We start from the raw sequence: 22,900 nt of genomic DNA, 5'->3' as shown, positions 1-22,900 counted from the left end.
GGTCCATGTGCTCACGTTTGGCACTGCCACTGACTGCTAGAGCACTCACTGCAGCCCTTGTGACAGCTCTGGTGTATGTCCAGCAACCTTCTTGTCGTGGCACAGTGGTAGCAGCCCATCAGTCCTGATGGCTGTCCCAGTGGCATGTGGCTGCTGTAATTGCAAGCAGGAAGAGCTGAGCACACAGAGCTGCTCCTCTGCCTCGTAGGTCCTGCCCCAGTGCAGCTGGTGCCCTCCCAGTGCAACTGATGCCCTCCCAGTGCTGGTGTCACCACCCCTGGCTTTAGTGTGCCAGTGAGTTGCAGACGTTGACCTCCACCTAAGGTCTGTGGTGTTGGGAAGGGGAGGGGATAGCAGCAGCCAGGCTGCTGTGCTTGTTCAGTGCAGGGAGAACTTTCAGTTTTAGTGCTGTCATCACACTGCATTTAATTTTTCAAACTGAATAAAATAATCATGACCATGCAGGTTTTCTGGCCAGGAATTCACCAGCTGCACTGAGGCAGTCCTCAGAAGAGGCTGCAAAAGTGAACTGCTTCTGTTTCCTGGCAGCACTTATCACTAATTTCCTATCTATGTTGGGATTTGTAGGTGCAGAGGAGGAGCCTTTGTGCAAAGTTCCATTGTCTGTGTCCCCCATGTATTTGTCAGGCTCTGATTTGCTAGCACAGCTGATTTCTGGAGGAGGGGTGGAGGTGGGACCAGGAGAACAACAAGGGGAGAAGAAATGGTTCATTGCAGTTGAGGGAAAAGAAATTAATGCACATTCAGAGCGTGCAGATCATACAACCTCGCCCAAAAATTAGGTATCAAAGGACTATGAGAAATTTTGCTCACTGATCTGTTTCTGAGATTCATCAAAATAATGCCAGCAAAGCAATTTCTTCTTCTCAGCCTGGATCTGTTACAGAACCTGTGCCCTGGGAATCTTCCCATTCCTCTCTTCTTTCCATAAACAGATTGGTAAGGTTGTCACTGTTACCCAAGTTTGTACTTGGCAATTCTGTATTGTGTGGTCTGAAAGCAATGTTAAGTCATAAAGCTGTGGGCTGAACAGGAAGATTAACAGACTCTTTATTTCTAGTTATGGGATAAGGACAGAGAAGTGTGCTCAGTGAAGTAAAAGAGCAGAATTTGGGTGAAAACTGAGGTATTTCAGTGGTCTCAATTCTGCCATGCAAGAGATGGGCTTTATAGATGGTTCTCCACCAGAGTGTATGTTATTTTGGGTCCTTGTGAGAGGGATTCATCTCCTTATGTTAGCTGCTCTGATCTGAATACCCTCTGTTTGGACAGGAGAAATATTAGCACCTTCAAGGGACGGTTCTTAGCTCAAGGTGGGTGGCAGGAGGTGCCTGTTGAGAGCATCTCTCTGAACCCAAAATACTCTACCAAGCACAGAAGGAGCCCAAGCAGCCTGCCTGGATGAGACAATCCTTCGGTGTCTCACACCAGATATCCTTTGTTGACCACACTCTGTTGCGTTTAATTACTGATACCAGGCTGGGTACACAGCAGTGTGCACTTGAGACTCTTCTTTAACATTGTATCCCTGGTGGAGGGAGCTTGGGTCACAGCCAGTGCATGAGGAAGGCAAACCACTTCTTCTTTTAATTAGGCACATTGATGCTCTGGTAGGCATGGGAATATCTGGAGAGCCTGGGAATAAATGGGACAGAGCACAGGGCAGGAGAAGTTTCTATTGTTAGAACTAAGAGGCTGCTGAGGTAACAGCCAGAACCCAGCAAGTCTGCAAGCTAGAGTGTGAGTGTCCCTGCACAGGTGACCCTGCTCTAACTGCAAGACAGAGCAGATGTCACATTGTAGTGGGGCACCACTGGGGCCCTGTTATTGCTTGAAAGTTGGGCTGTGCCAACTGCTTTAAAGATACTCTTTCTGCTTCCCAGAAAGCTGGAAAACTTGCCATTGTCACTGGGCCATTGCAGCAACTGGTACCTTCTGAGCTGTGTGGTTTCCAGAGGGGCTCTGCAGACAACAGCAGTGCTGCTTCTGAGGGCAAAAAGCCTTGCAAATAAAATGGGGGGAGGGGGGGAACCCAAACCTAACCAGAAAGGGTTCTTGTAATTTATTTGTTTATATTTATTGTGTATTTATTGGAGCAAGACTAGAAATGAGTAGATTCAGATTGGGTCTTAGGAAGAAGTTCTTTACCATGAGGCTGATGCGACACTGGAACCTTGAACACAAGCCCTATGAGGAGAGGCTGAGGGAGCTGGGATTGTTCAGCCTGGAGAAGAGGAGGCTCAGGGGTGACCTCATTGCCCTCTACAACTATCTGAAAGGTGGTTGTAGCCAGGAAGGGGTTGGTCTCTTCTCCCAGGCAACCAGCACCAGAACAAGAGGACACAGTCTCAAGCTGCGCCAGGGGAGGTTTAGACTCGAGGTGAGGAGGCGAGTCATTCGTCATTGGAATGTGCTGCCCAGGGAGGTGGTGGAGTCACCGTCCCTGGAGGCGTTCAAGAGGAGATTGGATGTGGCACTTGGTGCCACGGTCTAGTCATGAGGTCTTGGGTGACAGGTTGGACTCGATGATCCTTGAGGTCTCTTCCAACCTTAGTTATACTGTGATACTGTGAACAGGTTGCCCAGGGAAGTGGTAGAAGCCTCATCCCTGAAGGTGTTTAAGGCCAGGCTGGATGTGGCTCTGAGCACCCTGATGTAGTGTAAGGTGTCCCTGCCTGTGGCAGGGGGGTTGGAACTAGATGATCCTTGAAGTCCCTTCCAACCCTACCAGTTCTATGATTCTATGATTGTACTGATAATTTATCAACTCATAACCTGTCTGTAGATGACTGAAACTGTAGCAGCAGGACTCTTTCTTTACATAACTACCTAGAAGTGCTTAGAATTTCTTCCAGGATTTTGGTTTCCCCCCCCTCACTGATGGAATATGGTGACTGTGGACTGCACATTGCTGGAGCACCTGAAATTTAAATGTGAGCAGGCTTCTCTGGTCCATTAGACTTGCAGAGGAGAGCAGTGCACTGGGCTCCTTATCTGACAAACACTTCATTTGTATGTTAATGCTGAGTTGTGATTTCCAGGGAAGCCATTCAGTGTGTTGAGGGCCTCACTGGCAGATTGCAGCTAAATTGATACTCGACTCACTAAATATTTACCCTACACATCCCACTTAATATGTCCAAAACCAGGCACACTGTGAAAGCCTGAAACCTGGTTCTGTGCTTAAGAAATTCAGGAAGCTGGCAGTGTCAGCGCCAAGTAAAGCGACCTGCAGGTCCCCTGGTTTGTACCAGCACCCCCATAGCCTGCCCTGCCTTTCCCTTCTCTTTCCATGCTGTCGTCCCATACCCAGGGCTTGCCTGGCAGCTCTTGCCCCAACACCAATGCAGCACTGCTGCTGGCCCCCACTTTTCCTACCTGCAGTTCTCACAACCTCGCTGTCCCTTGTTCCTCAGTGCTGCCCATGGCCTAGAGGCTGCATCCTCTGGTGCAGCTGGGGAGGTGACCACTGTGGTTTGCCCTGCACCTTGCCATGGAGTTACCATTGGAACAAATGTTATGGGCGAGGACAGCCAAGCTGATGCTTTTGTGCTCTCACTTTCCCCCTGCCTCAAGCACTCCTGAGGTGCCAAAGCTGGCAGAGTGGAGGTCTCAGAGCTCCCTGGTGTGTTTTCTCCCCTAGCCTGCTCTCCCAACGAGTTCCAGTGCAGCAACAAGTCCTGCATCTCCACCATCTTCGTCTGCAATGGCGACGACGACTGCGGGGATGGCAGCGACGAGAGGAAGTGTTCCCCTCTGACCTGCAACCCCAACGAGTTCCAGTGCAACAACAGCGTCTGCATCCCCGAGCTGTGGGTGTGCGACAGCCAGCCTGACTGCGAGGACCAGTCGGACGAGGCCGCCGAGCGCTGCGGCTACGCCGGCAGGGCCTTCAACGCCTGCGCCGCGCACGAGTTCCAGTGCGCCAACGGAGAGTGCGTCCACCTCAACTGGAAGTGTGACGGAGACGAGGACTGCAAGGACAAGTCCGATGAGCAGGACTGCCGTGAGTAGCTGCGGGGGCAGGCGGGGCCAGAGGGCTGCTTGGGGCCAGGTTGTGGATGTCTGTGTGTGATGGGCTGAAAATTCCCCTCAGCATAAAATTGCCAGCCCAGCTCAGTTGGAAGCAAACAGAGCTACACTTACAAGCAAAACTACAATCTAAACATGAAATGCAATGAAAATGTGCAAAATAGACAGTATTTACATGTATATACCATTTATAGACAGCAGAAGAAACCCCCTGAACAAACCAGGGGGCTACTAAGAGTTCCCCTTCTCCCTGCTCCCTTCCCTCCCTGCTGTACATACAGGACAAGAGAAAGAGCAGCGAGTTGCTGCTCTAAGAATGCATTCAAGGTCAGCAACGCCAGCAGAAGCCAGAAGTTAGTATCTGCCAGAGCAAGGAAGCTGAAAAGAGAAAATGTTAGTTTACACAAGTGTCCAGTGGGATTCTTTAGACCTTATCATTATTTTGCTTTTTACATTTAATGGTAGTTCAGTTACATTCTACTACTTACATCCAAGATCTGTGGAAAATTTCCTAGGCACAGCCTAAAACTACCACACTGTGCAGCAGCTGCTTGCCTGACCAGCAGTGTGGCTCCTGAGCAGCGTGGTTGGATGCCCAGCCCGGCAGAGGCAGGTGTATTCCAGTCTACTTTTATGCTTTTTCCTTGAGGATTCAGAGAGCTGCTGGATGATACCATGCCTCAGAAGAGATCTATCTCACTAGAAAGACAAGGAACGGAAAATGGGAAAAATGTTCAAAGCCCTCAGACTGTGTGGTGAGGTCACAGCCTGGAGGTTAGAAGCTGCAGTGCTAAAGGGAATATATGATCAGCAGAAAAAAAATCATTCATTTCCTGCCTCTGAAGTTAGAGTATAGTGAACAAGGCAGGCAGCAGCAGCACCTCTGAAGAACCCAGTCTGAAATGCACTTTGAGCTTGGCTTGATGAAGGCACAGTGCTCATAAATAATGGATTTCTCTTCAGCTGGCTTTATGCATTTAACATGGTGGTGGTGGTGTGCCTGGTATCTTGACTGTTTCATCCATTTTTAGCCACTAAACTGTCAAGCTGGTCACTTACCTGAAGAGGGGGAGAGAGAGAGAGGCAAGAAAACAAGAGCAAAATGCTTTGCTAAAATATTCATCATCACAAGATTGCAATGAAATAAAATATTTACATAGCTGTATATCTTTAGCAGCTCTGACATTGGCCACCCCTGGGGAGGAAGGCAGCAACCAGCTGCAGAAACCAGACATCTTTGCAGAAGTACCTAAGAAAATGTACAGCTTTTGCCAGCACCCCCTGTGCACACCCCTGGCAGCCCTGAGGCCAGGCTGGTGAGCTCAGAGCGGCTGTGTGGGAGAGCTCTTCATGGTTTGGGGATCAGGCTCTCTCCCAGGCAGAGAGAGGCAGATGTCAATTCAGTGGCTTCTTTAGCAAGAGGAGGGTGTATTCAGTCTTTGTGACACTGCTCTTTGCACTGTAGGAGATACAGAGTGGTGAGCCACAGGTAACCCTGGAGCTGCTGTGCTTTTAGAAGAACCAAGGACTAGGTAGGATCTCTTATCCTTCATCTCCAAAAGGTGATGCAGGAGCTGACACAGGTCTTGGGCAGCAGAGACCCAGGCAGTAATTCCAGGGTCTGAAGCATTGCAGAGACAGTGGAGTCAGGAGACAAAGACCTGTAAGCTGCTTCTGCTGGTTTCAGTCCTATGGACCAGGAAGCAGTGGGGCTCAAAGGCAGATGTTCTAACTGCTGCAGTGCCCCTCTGTACAGAGTCAGGTTCTGCCCTGTGCACCCCTGCAAATGTGGAGTCACCCCAGTGCCACAGAAATGCCCCTGCTGCTGTTAACACTGCAGGGAGGGGAATCTGCACAGCAGGAGAGGACTTGTGGCAGGATGCTCCTGTGGCTGAAGAGTCAACTGAGTCACTCAAAACAAGTGCTGCTTCCCCATCCTAAATGCAGCTGTTGCTTGGGTGCACAAGCCTGCAGGAAGGAAGTGACATTTGAGAGCTCTGGAAGCTCAGCATCCCTGCTCCTCTGCTGGACTACAGAGTTTAGGGATTGACCTTCATGGCATTTTTTCCTCTCTGGAAAATCCTTTTGCGATCGGCATTGCAGGGAGCTGCAGCTGTGAGCCCACTCCATCTCCTCTGTAGCAGCCATGACACAAGAGCCACCAGGCTTGACTTGATTCAAACTTCAGGTACCAGCACTGCATCTCCTCCTGCAAAAGGGAATTGTATGGGGTTTGTGCTGCATGAAATAGAAGAGGGGAACTGGCGCCTTCAGAAAATGTCAGGAGGCCATCAGCAGTCGTTTGCTGTCACTGTTTTGGGGTGATGAAGGAGCAGAGCAGGAAGGAAGGGTGACAGTTGGTGAACAGGTTTTGGCAGCAAGACAGCAAATAAATAGGAGGGAATGAGTCATGTCAGGAATGCTGTGTGAGAACACTGAGTGCTTGGGTTTTTCCCCAGTACATATATACGTATGTGTGTGTGTATATATATATATAGTCAAATCTGTATGGATACTTACCAGATGAACATTAGGTTAGGTTTATTAGTCTGAAATCTGGGTATATTTTAAAATATCCTTTGCAACTCACATGAAGGCATCCAGGAGGGAGAATAAACATTGCCTGTAACTGACAGCTAGAAAACAGATCTTTTAAGACATTACCTCACACTTACTGCCTCTTTCTCCCCACCTCTAAAGAGGGATTCGTGTCTTTTGCAAATGCTGGTGTTTTGTTGAGATTCAGTTCATTTGGGGGTGGGGTGGGAGGGCACCAAAACAGAAGAAACCCAGGCTTGGGCTTGGAATCTGGAAGGTATCTGCTGAACTGGAGCAGTGCAGCTTTGTGCCCAGCATTTGCAAATGGGCTGTGTGTCTGTTAATTTAGCAGGGCTTTGGCAAATCAGTTCATATTTGATTTGCAGAGCAGAGGAGATGGTTATAAAACTGTGGAGATTTCACTGATTTAAACCCTCCAAAATAACACAGCAATCTTCTGAACATCTTGTGCAAGTAAACAGCACAGCTCTTCCCTCCTTCTGGGCTCTGCTTTGGGAATGGCCCTGAGTGCAAATCTGCCAGTGGTGCTGAGCTGGGTTTCTGTCCTGACTTCAGGATAACAAAGTTCCTGGCCCTTTCCCCTCAAACTTATGCTCTGCAGGCCAGGGATAAACACAGCATCCTGTCTGCTGATACTGAGAAACTCCCCAAAGAAAGAATCATGGAATTGTTGGATTGGAAGGGACCTTAAGGATCATCTAGTTTCAACCCCCCTGCCGTGGGCAGGGACACCTCACACTAGATCAGAGAACTGCTGTAGATGCGTTCAATTAGCTTTGTGATCAGTAACAGTTGTTGCTGGACCTGTTCTCTTCAGGTGTCTGTTAAGAGGCTCAGGGGCCACTCCTCAAAGGTCTGAACTTCCATAGCTCTGCTGGAGTGAGAAGTGGGTCAGGAAACCAAGCCTGGTCTCCCACCTTCTGTCTCCTTTCTCAAAGCCAAAGCTTTGTGCAGTGATGTAGTCCCACATCTGTGTTTTGCAGTCCCTGGTGACACCAAGCTAAGAGCCGCACTGTCGTTTTTCTCTGTCTTGTGGTGCTTATGCAAGGTTGTCTTTGCAGCTCCTGCAAAGTTCTCCTTCATTTTCATTTGTTTTAGGATTAGAAACCTTTCTATTCTTAGCATCCAGCTATAACTGCTTTTTAGAAGAGCTTTAAAGATTACAACTGAGGACAATTAGGTTTTGCAATGGTTGCCTTCCAAATATGTAGCTGTCGTCATGCAGATTTACTGGATACACTGAAGACCTGTTCCTGCTCCAGGGAAGACAAGACCCACACTGGCTTTAATTGCCTTTTACACTTTGAGGGGGGTTAATACTTAACAGTCAGAAATGGAGGACTGTCCTTTTCTGTCTCCACATACTGAAGTTACTGCAGAGAAGGTGAAGTAAACTGGTTCACGCTGAGTATGAAGACAAGAAATCATTGCGGCAGACAACAGGAAAAGCTTTGCAGTGGCCAAGGTTTAGCTTGTGCAGGGCAAAGGAGGTCTCTCCATTGTCAGGGCTTCTCCAAACAAGTGGTTGTACATGGCAGAAATGGTTCAAGCAGAAGAGCTTCTGCCTGTCTACAGGAGCTCTCAGTGCCACTACCAGAGCTGTGATTCTCCCAGCCCACAGCTCCGCTTCTGCCTCTTCTTCCTTCTTCTCCATCTAGAGCAGCAGCTCCCACACCCTTAGATGTCCCACCAAGGTTTCCCATGTCTGTGGCTGGGTTTATTACCTGAAATGTGGCAACACAGCTGGTCCCATAACTGTGCTTCTGGCTTGGGATTTTCTTCTGCTGTGCAGCTCTTTCTGAGTGTAGTGCCTATGGCTTTCCTCTCCCAGGAGCAGTGCTATTTCCAAACCTCCTTCATGTGAATACTGACTGTTCCTAAAGGCAGGCTGTCTCCTTTCCCCCACCACCTTTGCAATTGTGGCTTTTCCTGGCACTAGAGCTAAGTCTAGTGAAGCAGTGAGGGCTCTGGATCCTGTGGCATGCAGGCACTCATAATGCTGAGCCTTTGTGCAATCAGAACTTCATGGTATCAGTGCTCGCTCACCTTGTGTCTGTGGCTCTGCCTGGGTTATCTGAGAGTAGTAATTTTTTTATTAGAACCTGTTTGTCAAATTGTCAAGGGAGGTCTGCCACGTAGCTCTCACCTCCCGTGTAGTCACATCATGCTGACCTCCTCTAGCTAGTCAGAGGCAGTGATTTTCTGTCATAGGATACCAGGATGCAATTGGTGAGATGGAAAGGCTAGAATCAAGAGCTCCCCAGGGTGTGCTGCCTTAATAGGATTTTCAGAAAACATCTGTAAGACAGTTCCCTCAGAAGAAAGCTGTGGAATGTGGCACAGCAGTGAGGAGCCTCTTTTGCCAGTGGGCTGCAGCCCTTTGCTGACTAGCAAGTGCCTGAACCCTTTGTCAGCCCGAGGCTGAGCTAGGGAGGTCTCTCACTTGGGGAGAGAACCACGACTGCTTTTAGCATGGTCACTGCAGCTGGCTGGTTTATTTTTAACCCATTTTTGCTGTTCATCAGGTCTGGTTTGAGTCTGTAATAATCTGACCTGGGCACATGACCTTCCTTCTTGAAACTTGGCCTGACACTGTGGAAATGTTTTGGGCCTGCAGCCCCAGAAACACCAAGCCATAGTGCAGCAGAGCTCACCTGCTTTCCAGTGGTCTGTGAGCTTCTGGCCATTTAGTAGCTATGCCTGTGTTGCCAGCTTCAGCCCCAGTGGGACCACGTTGCCTTTGGCAGAGAAAGTCAGTACATGTCTCTTGCCTGTGCCCTTAGCCTGAGCAGGCTAAAGGTACCACACAGAAGATTCAGGTCCTGTGTGGCTAAGGCATGAGTGTGTTGTCTTGCAGCCCTGGTGACCTGCCAGCCCGATGAATTCCAGTGTGGTGATGGGACCTGCATCCACGGGGCAAAGCAGTGTGACAAGGTGCACGACTGTCCCGACAACAGCGACGAGGCAGGCTGTGTGCAAGGTGGGTACAGACAGCTCTGCGCTCCTCCTACTCTCTGCTGTCAGCCTTTGGAAAGGGAAGAGGCCTCTGCTGCTCCCCTGGGTAGGGCCAGGCTGCTCCCTGGAGAGTTTCAAGCCGCTCTGGCAGTGGGGCCGTTTGGGAGAGACGTTTGTGCTGAACAGGCAGGCTGCATGACTTGAAAAGTTCCTTGCATGCTACCCAGGCCTAATGTTCACTTGCTTAATCTCTTCCCACTTCTGCTAATTCCCTCTTGAAGCTGTGTGTCAGGCTCTCCGTGGTCAGGAGCCTGGTCTAACTTAGTCGCTCTCCTCTCTTGCCCGACACGACAGAGTCCGCGTGTGAGAGTCCCGGCAAGTTTCAGTGTAAGAGTGGCGAATGCATTGACGGAGGCAGAGTGTGCGATTCGCAGAGAGACTGCAGGGACTGGTCTGACGAGCCTCTGAAAGAATGTGGTACAGTACTTGCCTTCGACGTGTTGCTCCTGTTGTAACTGCTGCCCCTCTCCTCCATCTGCTCTTCACAGCTTTGAGTGTAACCACATGTAGCTGCTAATGCTGTTTCTCACTCTGCTTCTCTTTCCTTGCCTCTATTCTCTCGTCGCCCTTCAGATGAATATAATTAGTAGCCTAAGCCGATCATCTGTAAGGTTGAACTGTGCCCTTCTCAGCTCAGCTTTTATTCTTGGAGGGATGTATGAACTGAGCATGGGACTAGGAACCAGGAGGTCCCCGCTCTCCCCAGACACTGGGGTGCCCTACGGCACACACCAGTTTATTTAGCATCATTGCCTAAATTACCTTTTCATTGTAAGATGATGATAACATCATGAAAGTTTAGCCTTGGGGACACACTTGGAAGGTGAAAGCAGTCACTGAGAGATGACCTCAGCCATTTCTGGGCTTTACCTGCTGCGTCCCTCAGAAATGACAGCCAGTTGCTCTCAGCAGTGTCCTCCAGCTCTGGGCACGGGTCTCACAAGCCTGGTCTGTGTCTGGGCTGTTGAAGTCAGCATAATGGAAAGCCCAGGCCAGAGAGCTGTGCTGCTGTCCCCATGGCAGCCCTTCTCCCACCTTTCCCACTGGCCATTCTGGGCACTAGCCCCAGGCTGGAGCAGCACTCATACACTTGGGGTTCTTCCCCCATGCAGAAGTGCCTCAGGCATCACTTTCCATGACACTGGAACAGCAGTAGTGTGGAGCTCAGTGCCTGCCTCTTGCATGACCCAGATTGAGGAGAAACTGTCAGACAGCCCTGCATCAGACAAGAGTGTGTGCATGCCTCTGAGGACCTCCCTGCCCTGGCCTTCAGTGTGCCTTTGCTTTCTTCTACGCTAATCCCCATCACCCTGTATTTCTGAGTGGGTGTTGTGACTCGCCTGCCTGTGGAGGTCTCCCAAGAACGCTTGCAGCCCACTTTGTGTTAGACTGGGCAGTGGCATGGCACAGTTGGGCTTGGTGCTCTGCCCTATGGTGCTGCTGTCCCAGGCTGGCAGTGAAGTGGTTTCTAGCTGAGCAGAGAATAGCTCTTTAAGAGGGCAGAACGAGGTGGATTGCTCTAATAGCCACACACTAACAATCCATGAAGAAGGCTCAGGAGGTGCAGGACATGCTCCTCATCTTGGTGTCTCTGTCTAGCAGTGCCCTCTGAGATTCCCCTAAACACTATGGCAGAGGACAGATCATCACTTGTCCTATTTTAGGTAGGCAGAGAATATCCTGGGGAGTCTGGGTGAGGGACAGCAGCTGCCCAGCAGGAGAACAGGCTGATGTCTCTTCTTGGTGTCTCCTCAACTCCTGGTGAGAATCACAGAGAAGTGCAGCTAGTGAACCAGTGCTTGATTTACAGCCTCTAAATCCATGCCACAAAGCACCTCTGAAGCCCTAGGAATCACCTGAGCAAGGGTTTGTTGGAGCAGTGTGTGTGGTGTGTTCCAGAGAGCAGCTGGGTATGTTTGTGACCAGTTTGCCAGGGTAGGGACAGGTGATACTCATTAATGAACCTCGAGCAGTGACAACGCCACGAGGCTCTGCTGCCTCCTCCTTGGAGCCCCAGAGACCCTGCCTTGTTAATGTATTGATATCTGTCTGTGTGTCTTTGATGGGAAGGTGAAAGCATCCCAGAGTTGAGATGGGTTTCCTTCTGGTTTGGTATTTCCTAGTCTTACTGACTTAGTTGGCTTGCAGTTGTTTGTATTTTCTTCCAAGAGCACTGGTTTAGTGGCCCTGCCAGACTGCTTGCCTGCAGTGTGCAAGGAAGCCAGAAGCAGAGGATAGATGAAAAGTTCACCTTTAAAGTGCATTATAGATGGAAGCAAATCATTTTGGCTTGTTCTAGTGAGCCCACTATGCCTGAAGTCCCACAGCTTCTGTTCAGCAGGATTACTCAGAGAAAGGACTTCCTCTTCACCTTGTGTAGCTTAATAACAACAAGGAATGTTGTATCTGATGGAAACCAGCTTCCTTCACTCAGTTCCAGTTACAAGGACCCATTTGGTCTGGTTTTCATTCCAGCACTTGAAAGCAGGATCAGAGAGGTCGCCTTGGATTAGACAGAGCCCCAGGAGAAGATGGAGGCTGTTGATTCAGCACACTAGGGCCGATGCAGGCTGCCAGCAGAGCCATGGTGTGGGATGTGTTTGTGGGAGAACTGTGTCTCAGTGCTAATGGAGCATCTCTGACAGACTCACTTTGGTGTTTTCTGGAAGTTTCATATAGATCATTCCTTGGAGCTAGATAGGAAGATAGTACAGTGCTTCGAAATAGCTGGCCCCTGTGAGATGAGACTCCCCCAGCATGAATTATTAAAGCTCAGAGAGACTGCTCAGAAAAGTCAACATGAACCAGCACATAGGGAAGGAGTCTCCTAGAGAGAGCCCTTAGGTCCCTTAGAAGTTTCTCACATGTGGCAGAAGATGCTGCAAGCAGCAGCTCTCTGACGGGATGAAATGCAGAGATTCACACCCACTGTATCCCTAGGGCTCTCTGTTCATTTAGCTGTCAGTGATCCTGTGGTGGTGGTTTGGAATAATGAGAAGCAGTGAAATCACAGACAGGCTCTGTGGGGCCAGCTCCTGCCTGGGACATGCGGGAAGATCTCTTGATTTTATTCAGCCTTACAACTAAGACCCCTCCTCTGTCATGGGTAATCTGTAATGTCCCTTCCAGGTATCAATGAGTGCTCCATGAACAACGGTGGCTGCTCCCACATCTGCAAAGACCTGAAGATTGGGTACGAGTGCCAGTGCCCGCCCGGCTACAAGCTTCTGGATAAAAAAACCTGTGGAGGTAATTGACATGCAAACAGCAGTCCCTTGTGTTTCACCATACAGAGACACCATTCTGTTCCCTTCAGCACTGCTCCACCGCAGATGGTTCAATTCTGAGGTACTGAAGGGTTTCAAACACTCCTTTCAGACATCGATGAATGTGAGAACCCAGACGCTTGCAGCCAGATCTGCGTTAACTACAAAGGGGACTACAAATGCGAGTGCTACGAGGGCTACGAGATGGACACCCTGTCCAAGAACTGCAAGGCTGTAGGTAAGACAGCACCACAGGCACTGCCACTCTGCTTGCTCAACAGCACAGCCCCGCTAACAAAACCTGATGGAAGGGCTGGGGAACAGAAACAAAAGAAAACCAGCAAAGCAAGCAAGCAAAGAGCTCCTCTCGGGCAGCACAGCACTGCTGCAGTGAGAGCAGACGCATCTGCAGGCAAGAGCTACTGATCTGCAGATCAGAGTATTGTAACAGTGCACAGAGCAAGCTTGCAGTCACTGTCTGGCTGTTTGAAGCTGAAACTAGAAAAGGAAGTCTCTTGACAGGTGTTAATGAACACAGTGTAGTAAAAAAAGATTAGTAGTAGTGGTATTGTGGTATTGAAAGGAGGAAAACACCCCAATTAAAGCACAGCAGGTTAGCTACCTCTCCACCCTGCCAGCCTCCTATGCAAATACCAACAGGAACAGCAGCAGTTTGCAAAACTGAATGGGAATGCCAGAGAGCTGACTCGTGCAAGACAGCATCAGCCGTGCTGGGGGGTTCTCTAGTGGCAGTAGTGGGTCCCTGAGGAAAGGGTGAGTTACCTGCAATGCAAAATTGCTTCTCTAGTGTTATCCTTCACATCCATGTGAGCTCTTCCTTGCCAGGATTTGTATGGTATGCACCCTGTCCTGCTGTCCTCATAAAGTCCATTAGCCTCTCACCTCCAGTGAGTTAGGACACAGTGAGTTAGGAGTGACCCAAATCCTGGGACACTGATTTGTTTGTTGATTAGAACATTTTGTTGTGCCAGGAGCCTGTGCTTGGAACCCTGTAGTACAACATGTCCCAGAGCTAGAACCTTGTCCCAGCCCTTCCCTTTCAGTATCATGTTCCGCCATTCCCTGCTTGCTTCCAGTGTGATGTAAACTCCTTACAAAGCAGAGCTGTCAGTGACTGCTAAGCTCTGTGCTCGTTTGAGACACGAGAGCTGAATGCAGCCCTTGGCTCAGCTGCTAGCCTGATGCATTGTCTGTGGCAGGCAAGAGCCCATACCTGATCTTCACCAATCGCCACGAGGTGCGCAAGATAGACCTGGTGAAGCGCGACTACTCCCGCATCATCCCCATGCTGAAGAACGTGGTGGCACTGGACGTGGAGGTCTCAACCAACAGGATCTACTGGTGTGACTTGTTCTACCGAAAGATCTACAGGTGAGGGGCAAGAGAGGTGGGGGCTGGCACCTTTCCAAAGCTGGGGGGCAGCCTGTACCCCTTCAGCGGTTCTGCAGGGAGCAGTACAGGGAGCTCGAGGGCTTTTCTTCCCTCACTGGTTTACCTGCTGTGCCACAGGCTTTGTAAGGGTTGGGTTTTCAGGAACTGATAAATCAGGGCTTGTGCAGTTCCCTGGTTTGCTAAGGCAGGAAGGTGTCCTGTCACTGACAGGTCCTGTGCTGTGTGCAGCTACAGCAGACTCCTGTTTGCTGAATCCCAAGGCTGCTCAGCGATGCTGCTGTGCCCCATGCTTGCTGCACATCAAACCACAAAGGATTTGGCATCTGAAAGCACAAAGGAGGCAAAGGGTGGGAGCAAGGGGGTAGCAGGACAGATATGAGCTGCCCACTGCAGTCTCTGCTAGGCAGGATTTAAACACACAGGCTTGCCTACAGCACACATTCTGTGATTCTCCTTCACTCTCCTCCTTCAGCTGCTTTCATGGCACCCAGCACGGTGTCAGGTACCAGGGCTTGTGCTTGTGCCTGGACAGAAAGGGACTGAATCTATGCACTGCAGATCCTCGTTGCATGCTGATTTGCATAGCTACTGCACCCAGCTGCAGCCTCTGCTGTCATTTGTTCTGCATTTTAGCTAATGATCAGGCAGAGGTTGAGTGGTTTCAGAGCATGGGATCCAAGCTGGGGTTTCCTGCAGGCTGTGGTGGCTCCCAGGCCAGTGGCAGGGAAATTGGCCCAGGTTGAGCTGAGCATTAAGCACTCAGGCAGCCAGGCAGGTACCCTGCTCTGAAAACAGGGAGGTGGGTCAGAGGAAAGCTGGCAGCTTGCACTGTGTCTGGCTCTGTAGGCACGGGCAGGGGTGGGTAAGGGCTTCATATTTATGCACAGAGAGTTATTTATTTATTTAGTCAAGACACACTGCTCCTCCTGCAGCTCCCTGGGGCACTAGGAGCCACTGAGCAGTTCCTCATCCCCTGAACATGGCTGTACCAAGCCTTCCTCCAAACAGCAGGATTTTCCTTTCCTACCCCTGCTCGCATTAGCTTGGTCATAACCCCCACCAGTTCTGCAGAGCAAGCTGTGCCATTACATCTTAACAGTTAAATGTTCCTGTTTAAGACACTGCTCCTATCACCAGGATGAAGCTCCTAAACAAAAGGCCACTGTGTCCTTCCAGCAGAGAAAGGCACTCCACCTGCAGGAGTGCTCTGAGGAAAAGCAGCCTGTGCTTGAGAGGCTACTGCAAGGTGAAACTGTGGTGCAGGAGGTAACTGGTGGCAAGAGAGCCCATTTTTCCATCTCACTTGCCTTTCCAGATCCTCCTACATTGAGGTGATGTCCCCTTTGGGGTGTCAGAAGACCTTTTACAGTAGTTAGTTACTGGGAGAATTGCAATGGCACCTGTTGCTCAGCCCTCCCATGCTGAAAGCTGCAGGACACTCTCTCAGCTTCCCCAGCAGTGCAGCAGGTCACACTGAGGGACAGTGCAGCAGCTCGTGGCAGTGTTGAACACAACCGTTTCACTGGGGAGAAATTACCTGACCTGGAGCCATGATGTTAGAACATGACTGATAAAGCAGCCTTTGGGATGTTGTCAAACACCCTGCAGAGTCCCAGTGACACCATCCTGTGGGAGGTCAGAAAATCAAACCCATTACAGAATCACAGAATGTTAGGGGCTGGAAGGGACCTTGAGAGCTCATCCAGTCCAAGCCCCCTGCCAGAGCAGCATCTCCTACACAAGATCACACAGGAATACATCCAGGCAGGTCTTGAGTATCTCCAGAGAGGGAGACTCCACAGCCCCCTGGGCAGCCTGTTCCACTGTTCTGTCACCCTCACTGGAAAATATTTTTCCTCCTGTTTCCATGGAACTTCCTCTGCCTCAGCTTCCACCATTGCCCCTTGTGCTGTCATTGGGCATCACCCAGCAGAGCCTGACTCCAGCCTCTTGGCACTCACCCTGCACATCTTGATAAACATGAATAAGGTCACCTCTCAGGCTCCTCTCCAAGCTAAAGAGCCCTCAGCTCCCTCTGTCTCGCTTCCTAAGGAAGATGTTCCACTCCTCTAATCATCTTTGTGGCTCTGCATTGGACTCTTTCAAGCAGTTCTCTGAGGTTCTTCCTGAACTGAGGGGACCAAAACTGGGCACAGTATTCCAGATGCAGCCTCACCAGGGCAGAGTAGAGGGGGAGGAGAACCTCTCTCCACCTACTAACCACAGCCCTTCTAATCCAGCCCAGGATGGCATTGGCCTTCTTGGCCACAAGAGCACATTGCTGGCTCATGGCAAACCTCCCATCCACTAGGACCCCCAGGTCCTTTTTCCCTTCAGTGCTCTCCAACAGGTCTGTCCCCAACCTATACTGGTCCATGGGGTTGCACTTTCTCAGGTGCAAGACTCTACACTTGCTCTTGCAGTGAAGATGCTTCATTGTGCAGTTCATCCAGGCTGACTCTGCAGAGCTGCTCCAGCCTGGGCCACAGGCCATAAAACACTGACAGCAACTCCTGGGTTTAGACCTTACCTTCCAAGTCTCTGCTACTGGAGTGCTCAGCTCCTGTAGGATTTGCCTGCCGTTCCATGAGCAAGGGCAGGGTGGCCAGTGAGCAGAGATGTGAACTATCCTGCAGTTTGATATGGTCAGGGAGGACAGAAGCTTTGTGCTGTGTGTAACTTTGTCCAGATGTACCAAGTTACCCAAAGAGCCAGACTGAGCCCTTGGGAGCACTGCTGCAGGCTCAGAGGAGCTCCAGCTCAGTTGTATCCCTGCAGCTGATACTGGGGCAAGGGCAGCAGTGCAGAATCAGCCTGTGCTAGCAGAAGCACCACTGAGTTCTTTCTTACCCATCCATGTGGAGCTTGCTGCCTTTCATTAGCAGTTGGAAAGATTCTGAGGCTGCCTCTGACAGTGAAAGTTTTCTTTGTCTCTAACAAGATCACTTGCCAGATTAATACAGCTCCATTAATTCCTTTGATGAATCATAATTAATTACACAGCTCCAAATTCTGCAATACATTTTAAGTATGTTTGTGTGCTAAATTCAGCTTTGCTCAGCAGAGACCAGGGATGCTATTCCTAAAGTCCATAACTCCCAGGGATGGAGGCCATTGAAGTTAATGTGCCTAAAGTAAAGTGTTTGGCTGAGTTGTGTAGTTACAGCAGGAAGCAGGCAGGAAAATAAAAGGACATCAATGCCTGCCCTGCACTGCAAATCCAGAGAGAGCAAAACAAGTTACAACAGAAGAAGAAAGGTTGCAGTGTGCAGCCAGGAGAAGTTCTGTCAGTCATAGAATCATAGAATTGTTAGGGTTGGAAGGGACCTCAAGGATCAGCCAGTTCCACCTCCCCTGCCATGGGCAGGGACACCTCACACTACATCAGGTTGCTCAGAGTCACATCTAGCTTGGCTTTAAAAACCTCCAGGGATGAGGCTTCCACCACCTCCCTGGGCAGCCTGTACCAATCTCTCACCACCCTCATGGGGAAGAAGTTCTGCCTAACATCCAATCTGAATCTACCCATTTCTAGTTTTTTCCATTCCCCCAGTCCTGTGACTCCCTGACACCCTAAAAAGTCCCTCCCCAGCTTTCTTGTAGGCTCCTGAAGATACTGGAAGGCCACAACAAGGTCTCCTCAGAGCTTTCTCTTCTTCAGAGTGAATAACCCCAACTCTCTCAGTCTGTCTCCATAGGAGAGGAGCTCCAGCCCTCATGGCCCTTCTCCAGACATGTTCTAGAACCTCCAGATCCTTCCTGTAATAGGGGCTCCAGAACTAGACACAGTACTCCAGGTAGAGTACAGTAGTCTCCAGTCTCAGCATAGTAGAGCAGAGGGCGAGATCCCTCGCCCTGCTGGCCACACTGCTGCAAGTGCACACTGCTGGCTCATGTTGAGCTTCTCATCCACCAGCACCCCCAAGGCCTTTTCTTCAGGGCTGCTCTCACCAGTCCCTGCCCAGCCTGTATCAGTGCTTGGGATTCCCCCAACCTGGATGTGGGACCTTGCACTTATAGTTTCATAGTTTCATAGTTTCATTCAGGGTTGGAAGGGACCACAAGGATCATCTAGTTCCAACCCCCCTGCCATGGGCAGGGACACCCCACACTAGATCAGGCTGGACAGAGCCTCATCCAGCCTGCTCTTAAACACCCCCAGGGACGGGGCCTCGACCACCTCCCTGGACAACCCATTCCAGGGTTTCACCACTCTCATGGTGAAGAACCTCCTCCTCACATCCAGCCTGAATCTCCCCACCTCCAGCTTCATTCCATTCCCCCTAGTCCTATCACTACCTGATATCCTGAGAAGTCCTTCCCCAGCCTTCCTGTAGGCCCCCTTCAGATACTGGAAGGCGACAATTAGGTCACCTCGGAGCCTTCTCTTCTGCAGACTGAACAGCCCCAACTCCTTCAGTCTGTCCTCATAGGAGAGGTGCTCCAGCCCTCTGATCATCCTCGTGGCCCTTCTCTGGACACGTTCCAGCACCTCCACATCCCTCTTGTAATAGGGGCTCCAGAACTGGACACAGTACTCCAGGTGGGGTCTCACCAGGGCTGAGTAGAGGGGGAGGATCACCTCCCTTGACCTGCTAGCCACACTTCTCCTGATGCAGCCCAGGATCTGATTGGCTTTGCGGGCTGCAAGTGCACACTGAGAGCTCATGTTGAGCTTTTTGTCCACCAGCACCCCCAAGTCTCTCTCCTCAGGGCTATCCTCCAGCCAGTCACTGCCCAGCCTGTATTTGTGCCTGGGATTGCCTCGACCCAGATGCAGGACCCTGCACTTGCTCTTATTGAACTTCATGAGGTTGGCCTGTGCCCACCTCTCCAGCCTGTCAAGGTCCCTCTGGATGGCCTCCCTTCCCTCCAGCGTGTCTGCTGCACCACACAGCTTGGTGTCATCAGCAAACTTACTGAGGGTGCACTCAATGCCACTGTCCATGTCCCCCACAAAGATGTTGAATAAGATAGGTCCCAGGACTGATCCCTGAGGGACTCCACTTGTCACTGGCCTCCACTGGGACATGGAGCCATTGACAGCCACTCTTTGGCTGCGGCCATCAAGCCAGTTCCTTATCCATCTAGTGGTCCACCAATCAAACCCATGTGTCACCAGTTTGGACACCAGGATGTGGTGTGGGACAGTGTCAAAGGCTTTGCTCAGGTCCAGGTAAACGACATCAGTTGCTCGCCCCTCATCTATTAATTTTGTCACCTGCTCATAGAAGGCCACCAGGTTGGTCAGGCAGGATTTGCCCTTGGCAAAGCCATGCTGACTGTTCCCAATCACCTCTTCACTATTCTTTTGAGCGAGTAGTGACTCCAGGAGGATCTGTTCCATGATCTTTCCAGGCACAGAGGTTAGTCTTGTTGAACCTCATGAGGTTGTCATGGGCCCAGCTCTGCAGCCTGTCAGGGTGCCTCTGGATGGATCCCTTCCCTCCGGTGTGTCTGCTGCACCACACAGCTTGGTGTTGTCAGCAAACCTGCTGAGGGTGCCTCAATGGCCATGTCACCAAAAAGATGTTAAAGATGTCATGCTGCCCCATGGGCGTTTTCTCTCCCTGGGGTTGCAGTGGTGCTGCCTGGCACTGAGCCGCTGAGGTCCACCCCCCACACCTGTGCATGACCCCCTCTGTGCTGTTGGCCAAGCTGGTGCCAGGTCTGTGGTTGCCTCTGCAGTGCCTACATCGACAAGGCGAGCGACACGGCCGAGCAGGTGACGCTGATAGACAGCCAGCTGAACTCTCCTGAGGGCCTGGCAATAGACTGGGTTCATAAGAACATCTACTGGACAGACTCTGGAAACAAGACCATCTCGGTGGCCACTGCAGACGGAAGCAGGAGGAGGACACTTTTCAACAGCGACCTCAGTGAACCGAGAGCCATTGCTGTGGATCCCACACAGAGGTAAGTGCAAAGACCACCACTCCCTCGCCAGCAGAGGTGTTCCAGGCTTCTTAGGGTGTCAGGTAATGATAGGACTGGGGGAATGGAAAATAGATAGAAATGATTCAGACTGGATGTTCGGAAGAAGTTCTTCACCACAAGGCTGGTGAGACACTGGAACAGGTTGCCCAGAGAGGTGGTAGAAGCCTCATCCCTAAGGGTTTTTAAGGCCAGGCTGGACGTGACTCTGAGCAACCTGATCTAATGTGAGATGTCCCTGCCCATGGCAGGGGCTTTGGAGCTAGATGATTCTTGAGGTCCCTTCCAACCCTGACAATTCTATGATTCTTTCTGCCTCTTACCAACTTGTGAGTGGTCCTCACCAAGACTTCAGATGCTGTTAAAGTTCTGTTGAACTTCACTGGGACCACTGAAATGGTTCACCTGACTCTTTACAAGAAGGTTCTGGAAATAATGGTCAGCTCATGTGTTTGATGGGCCTGGTGCAGGCACATAGGTTGTCCTGTGTCTGTCTGGGCTGTTCAGCTCAGTGAAGTCTGCACACTGAGCAGACACACCAGGAGATGGCTTGCATGGGGTTGCTGAGGTGAGGTGTGGCACTTTGGTGCAGGCTGTGTGGCAGAGCAGGCTGTGGGACAATGTGTGACTGTATGACTCACACAATCACAGAATATTGGAGGTTGGAAGGGACCTCCAGAGATCATCCAGTCCAACCCCCCTGCCAAAGCAGGATCACCCAGGGTAGTCTGAACAGGAATGCATCCAGCCAGGTTTTGAAAGTGTCAAGGAGACTCCACAATGCCCCTGGGCAGCCTGCACCAGTGCTCTGTCACCCTCACTGTAAAGAAGTTTCTTCTCATGTTGAGGTGAAACCTTCTATGTTTGTATCCATTGTTCCTTGTCTTATTACTGTGCACCACCAAAAAGAGCTTGGCCCCCTCCACTGACACCCACCCCTCAGATATTTATAGATGTTTCTAGGTGCTGCATGTTGGAGTTCACTGGAGTGGCTGAGGGGCTTTGCTGTGCTAAGGAATCATAGGATTGTTAGGGTTGGAAGGGACCTCAAGGATCATCTAGTTCCAAACCCCCTGCCATGGGCAGGGACACCTCATACTACGTCAGGTTACTCAGAGCCACATCCAGCACAGCCTTAAAAACCTCCAGGGATGAGGCTTCTACCACCCCCCTGGACAACCTGTTCCAGTGTCTCACCACCCTTATGGGGAAGAACTTCTTCCTAACATCCAATCTGAATCTATCCATTTCTAGTTTTGCTCCATTCCCCCCTTGTTCTATCACTCCCTGACACCCTAAAAAGTCCCTCCCCAGCCTTCTTGTAGACCCCCTTCAGATACTGGAAGGCCACAATTAGGTCTCCTTGGAGCCTTCTCCCCTCCAGACAGCCCCAACTCTCTCAGTCTGTCTGAAGAGCAGAGGAGCTTCAGCCCTCTGATCATCCTCGTGCCTCTTCTCTGGACATGTTGCATCATGTCCAGATCTCCTAGTCTGAGTAGCAGCACAGATTTCTTATGCAGAGCCCAACTGCCTGTTGCCTTGCATTTGTGTCCCAGGTTCATGTACTGGTCTGACTGGGGGGACAAGGCCAAGATCGAGAAGGCTGGCCTGAACGGCGCGCGGCGGCAGCTGCTGGTGACCGACAACATCGAGTGGCCAAACGGCATCACACTGGGTAGGTGCCCAGCTTGGAGCTGCCATTTCCACTGGGGCTCACCTGCTATTGTTTTTACTGTGAAACAGGGGAACAGAACAGTGCCTGTGCAAAGGCAACTGCACACAGCTCCTGGAAGTGCTGTCACTCCCTGCTCTCACCAGCACCAGCACTTTTATTTCGGCAGCAAGCGTAGGTACCGAGTCTGGCTGCAGTCTGCACCTCATCGTGCAGGAGCTCTGATTGCTTGTAGGGGCCTTAAGGCAAAGGGAAATTTGAGGGGAGAATGCAGAACACTGTTACAACCCTTTGGAAGTGCAGGAGGCATCAGAGAGGTGCTGGTGGTAGTGTCTGGGCCTGCCTGTCTCAAAAGCATTGTCAAGATACTTCACTGATGCATGCACAGTACATAAAGGGAAGGGACAGCGTGCAGAGCCCATTCCCTGCTGATGTGGCTGCCCAGCTGCTCTGGATGGGGGTAGAGAGATGAAACCTATCTTGGCCCATATCCTGAGGGCTGGGGTTGTTCCTGCTGCCACACCAAGTGGCAGGAGTGGACAGGAGGCCTCCTGCCCGCGTGGGGCAGCAGGGGACAGCCTCTCCTGGAGTTAAGCCCAGGTTTTTAACACCTTGCAGATACGAGGCGCTCTGCTTGGGTTTTGAGTTGACAATTCTGGCCATGGCAATGATGTAGGAGAAAACGCTGCTACCCTTGCAGAGTGTTGGAAGTGCTACTGCTGGGAACAAATAATGTTAACATTTAGTAATTAAGAAATTAATTAATGACTTGTTTAATTAGGGAGTGCATTTTGTGTTGGCACTCATCTACTTGCATTCTGTTTAGTGAATCTCATCCAAAATGAGTGAATTTCCTCCAGGAAGAGACAGTCAGTGCTTAATATTCTAAATAAGACTGGATCCTTCCCTGTCACTCTTACTTGCACTCTCCCCAAAACCTGGCTGGTTGTGGCACAAGCATCCCCACCACCAGCATCCCCCCAGCATG

General features: G+C 50.7%; 1 protein-coding gene across 4 annotated transcripts in view; it reads left to right on the top strand.

Moving 5' to 3' along the window:
- Positions 1-22,900, top strand: part of LRP8 (LDL receptor related protein 8) — a 204,610-nt gene that overhangs the window by 169,959 nt on the left and 11,751 nt on the right. For 2 of the 4 annotated variants that reach the window (XM_068140626.1, XM_068140627.1), the window contains exons 5-12: positions 3,665-4,027; positions 9,470-9,592; positions 9,922-10,044; positions 12,757-12,876; positions 13,006-13,131; positions 14,114-14,285; positions 19,995-20,222; positions 21,797-21,915. In XM_068140626.1, coding sequence (XP_067996727.1) covers positions 3,665-4,027; positions 9,470-9,592; positions 9,922-10,044; positions 12,757-12,876; positions 13,006-13,131; positions 14,114-14,285; positions 19,995-20,222; positions 21,797-21,915 — 1,374 coding nt within the window. The remainder of the gene's footprint in view (positions 1-3,664; positions 4,028-9,469; positions 9,593-9,921; positions 10,045-12,756; positions 12,877-13,005; positions 13,132-14,113; positions 14,286-19,994; positions 20,223-21,796; positions 21,916-22,900) is intronic. The other 2 variants (XM_068140628.1, XM_068140630.1) reach the window with 2 other exon arrangements.

The sequence above is a fragment of the Melanerpes formicivorus genome, unplaced genomic scaffold (assembly GCF_026170545.1).
Source record: "Melanerpes formicivorus ecotype bairdi unplaced genomic scaffold, bMelFor1.0.p_v2 SCAF_7, whole genome shotgun sequence".
In the NCBI taxonomy this organism is placed as follows: domain Eukaryota; kingdom Metazoa; phylum Chordata; class Aves; order Piciformes; family Picidae; genus Melanerpes; species Melanerpes formicivorus.
The sequence above is the reverse complement of the archived record's forward strand: the minus strand, read 5'-3'. Positions and strand labels throughout refer to the sequence as shown.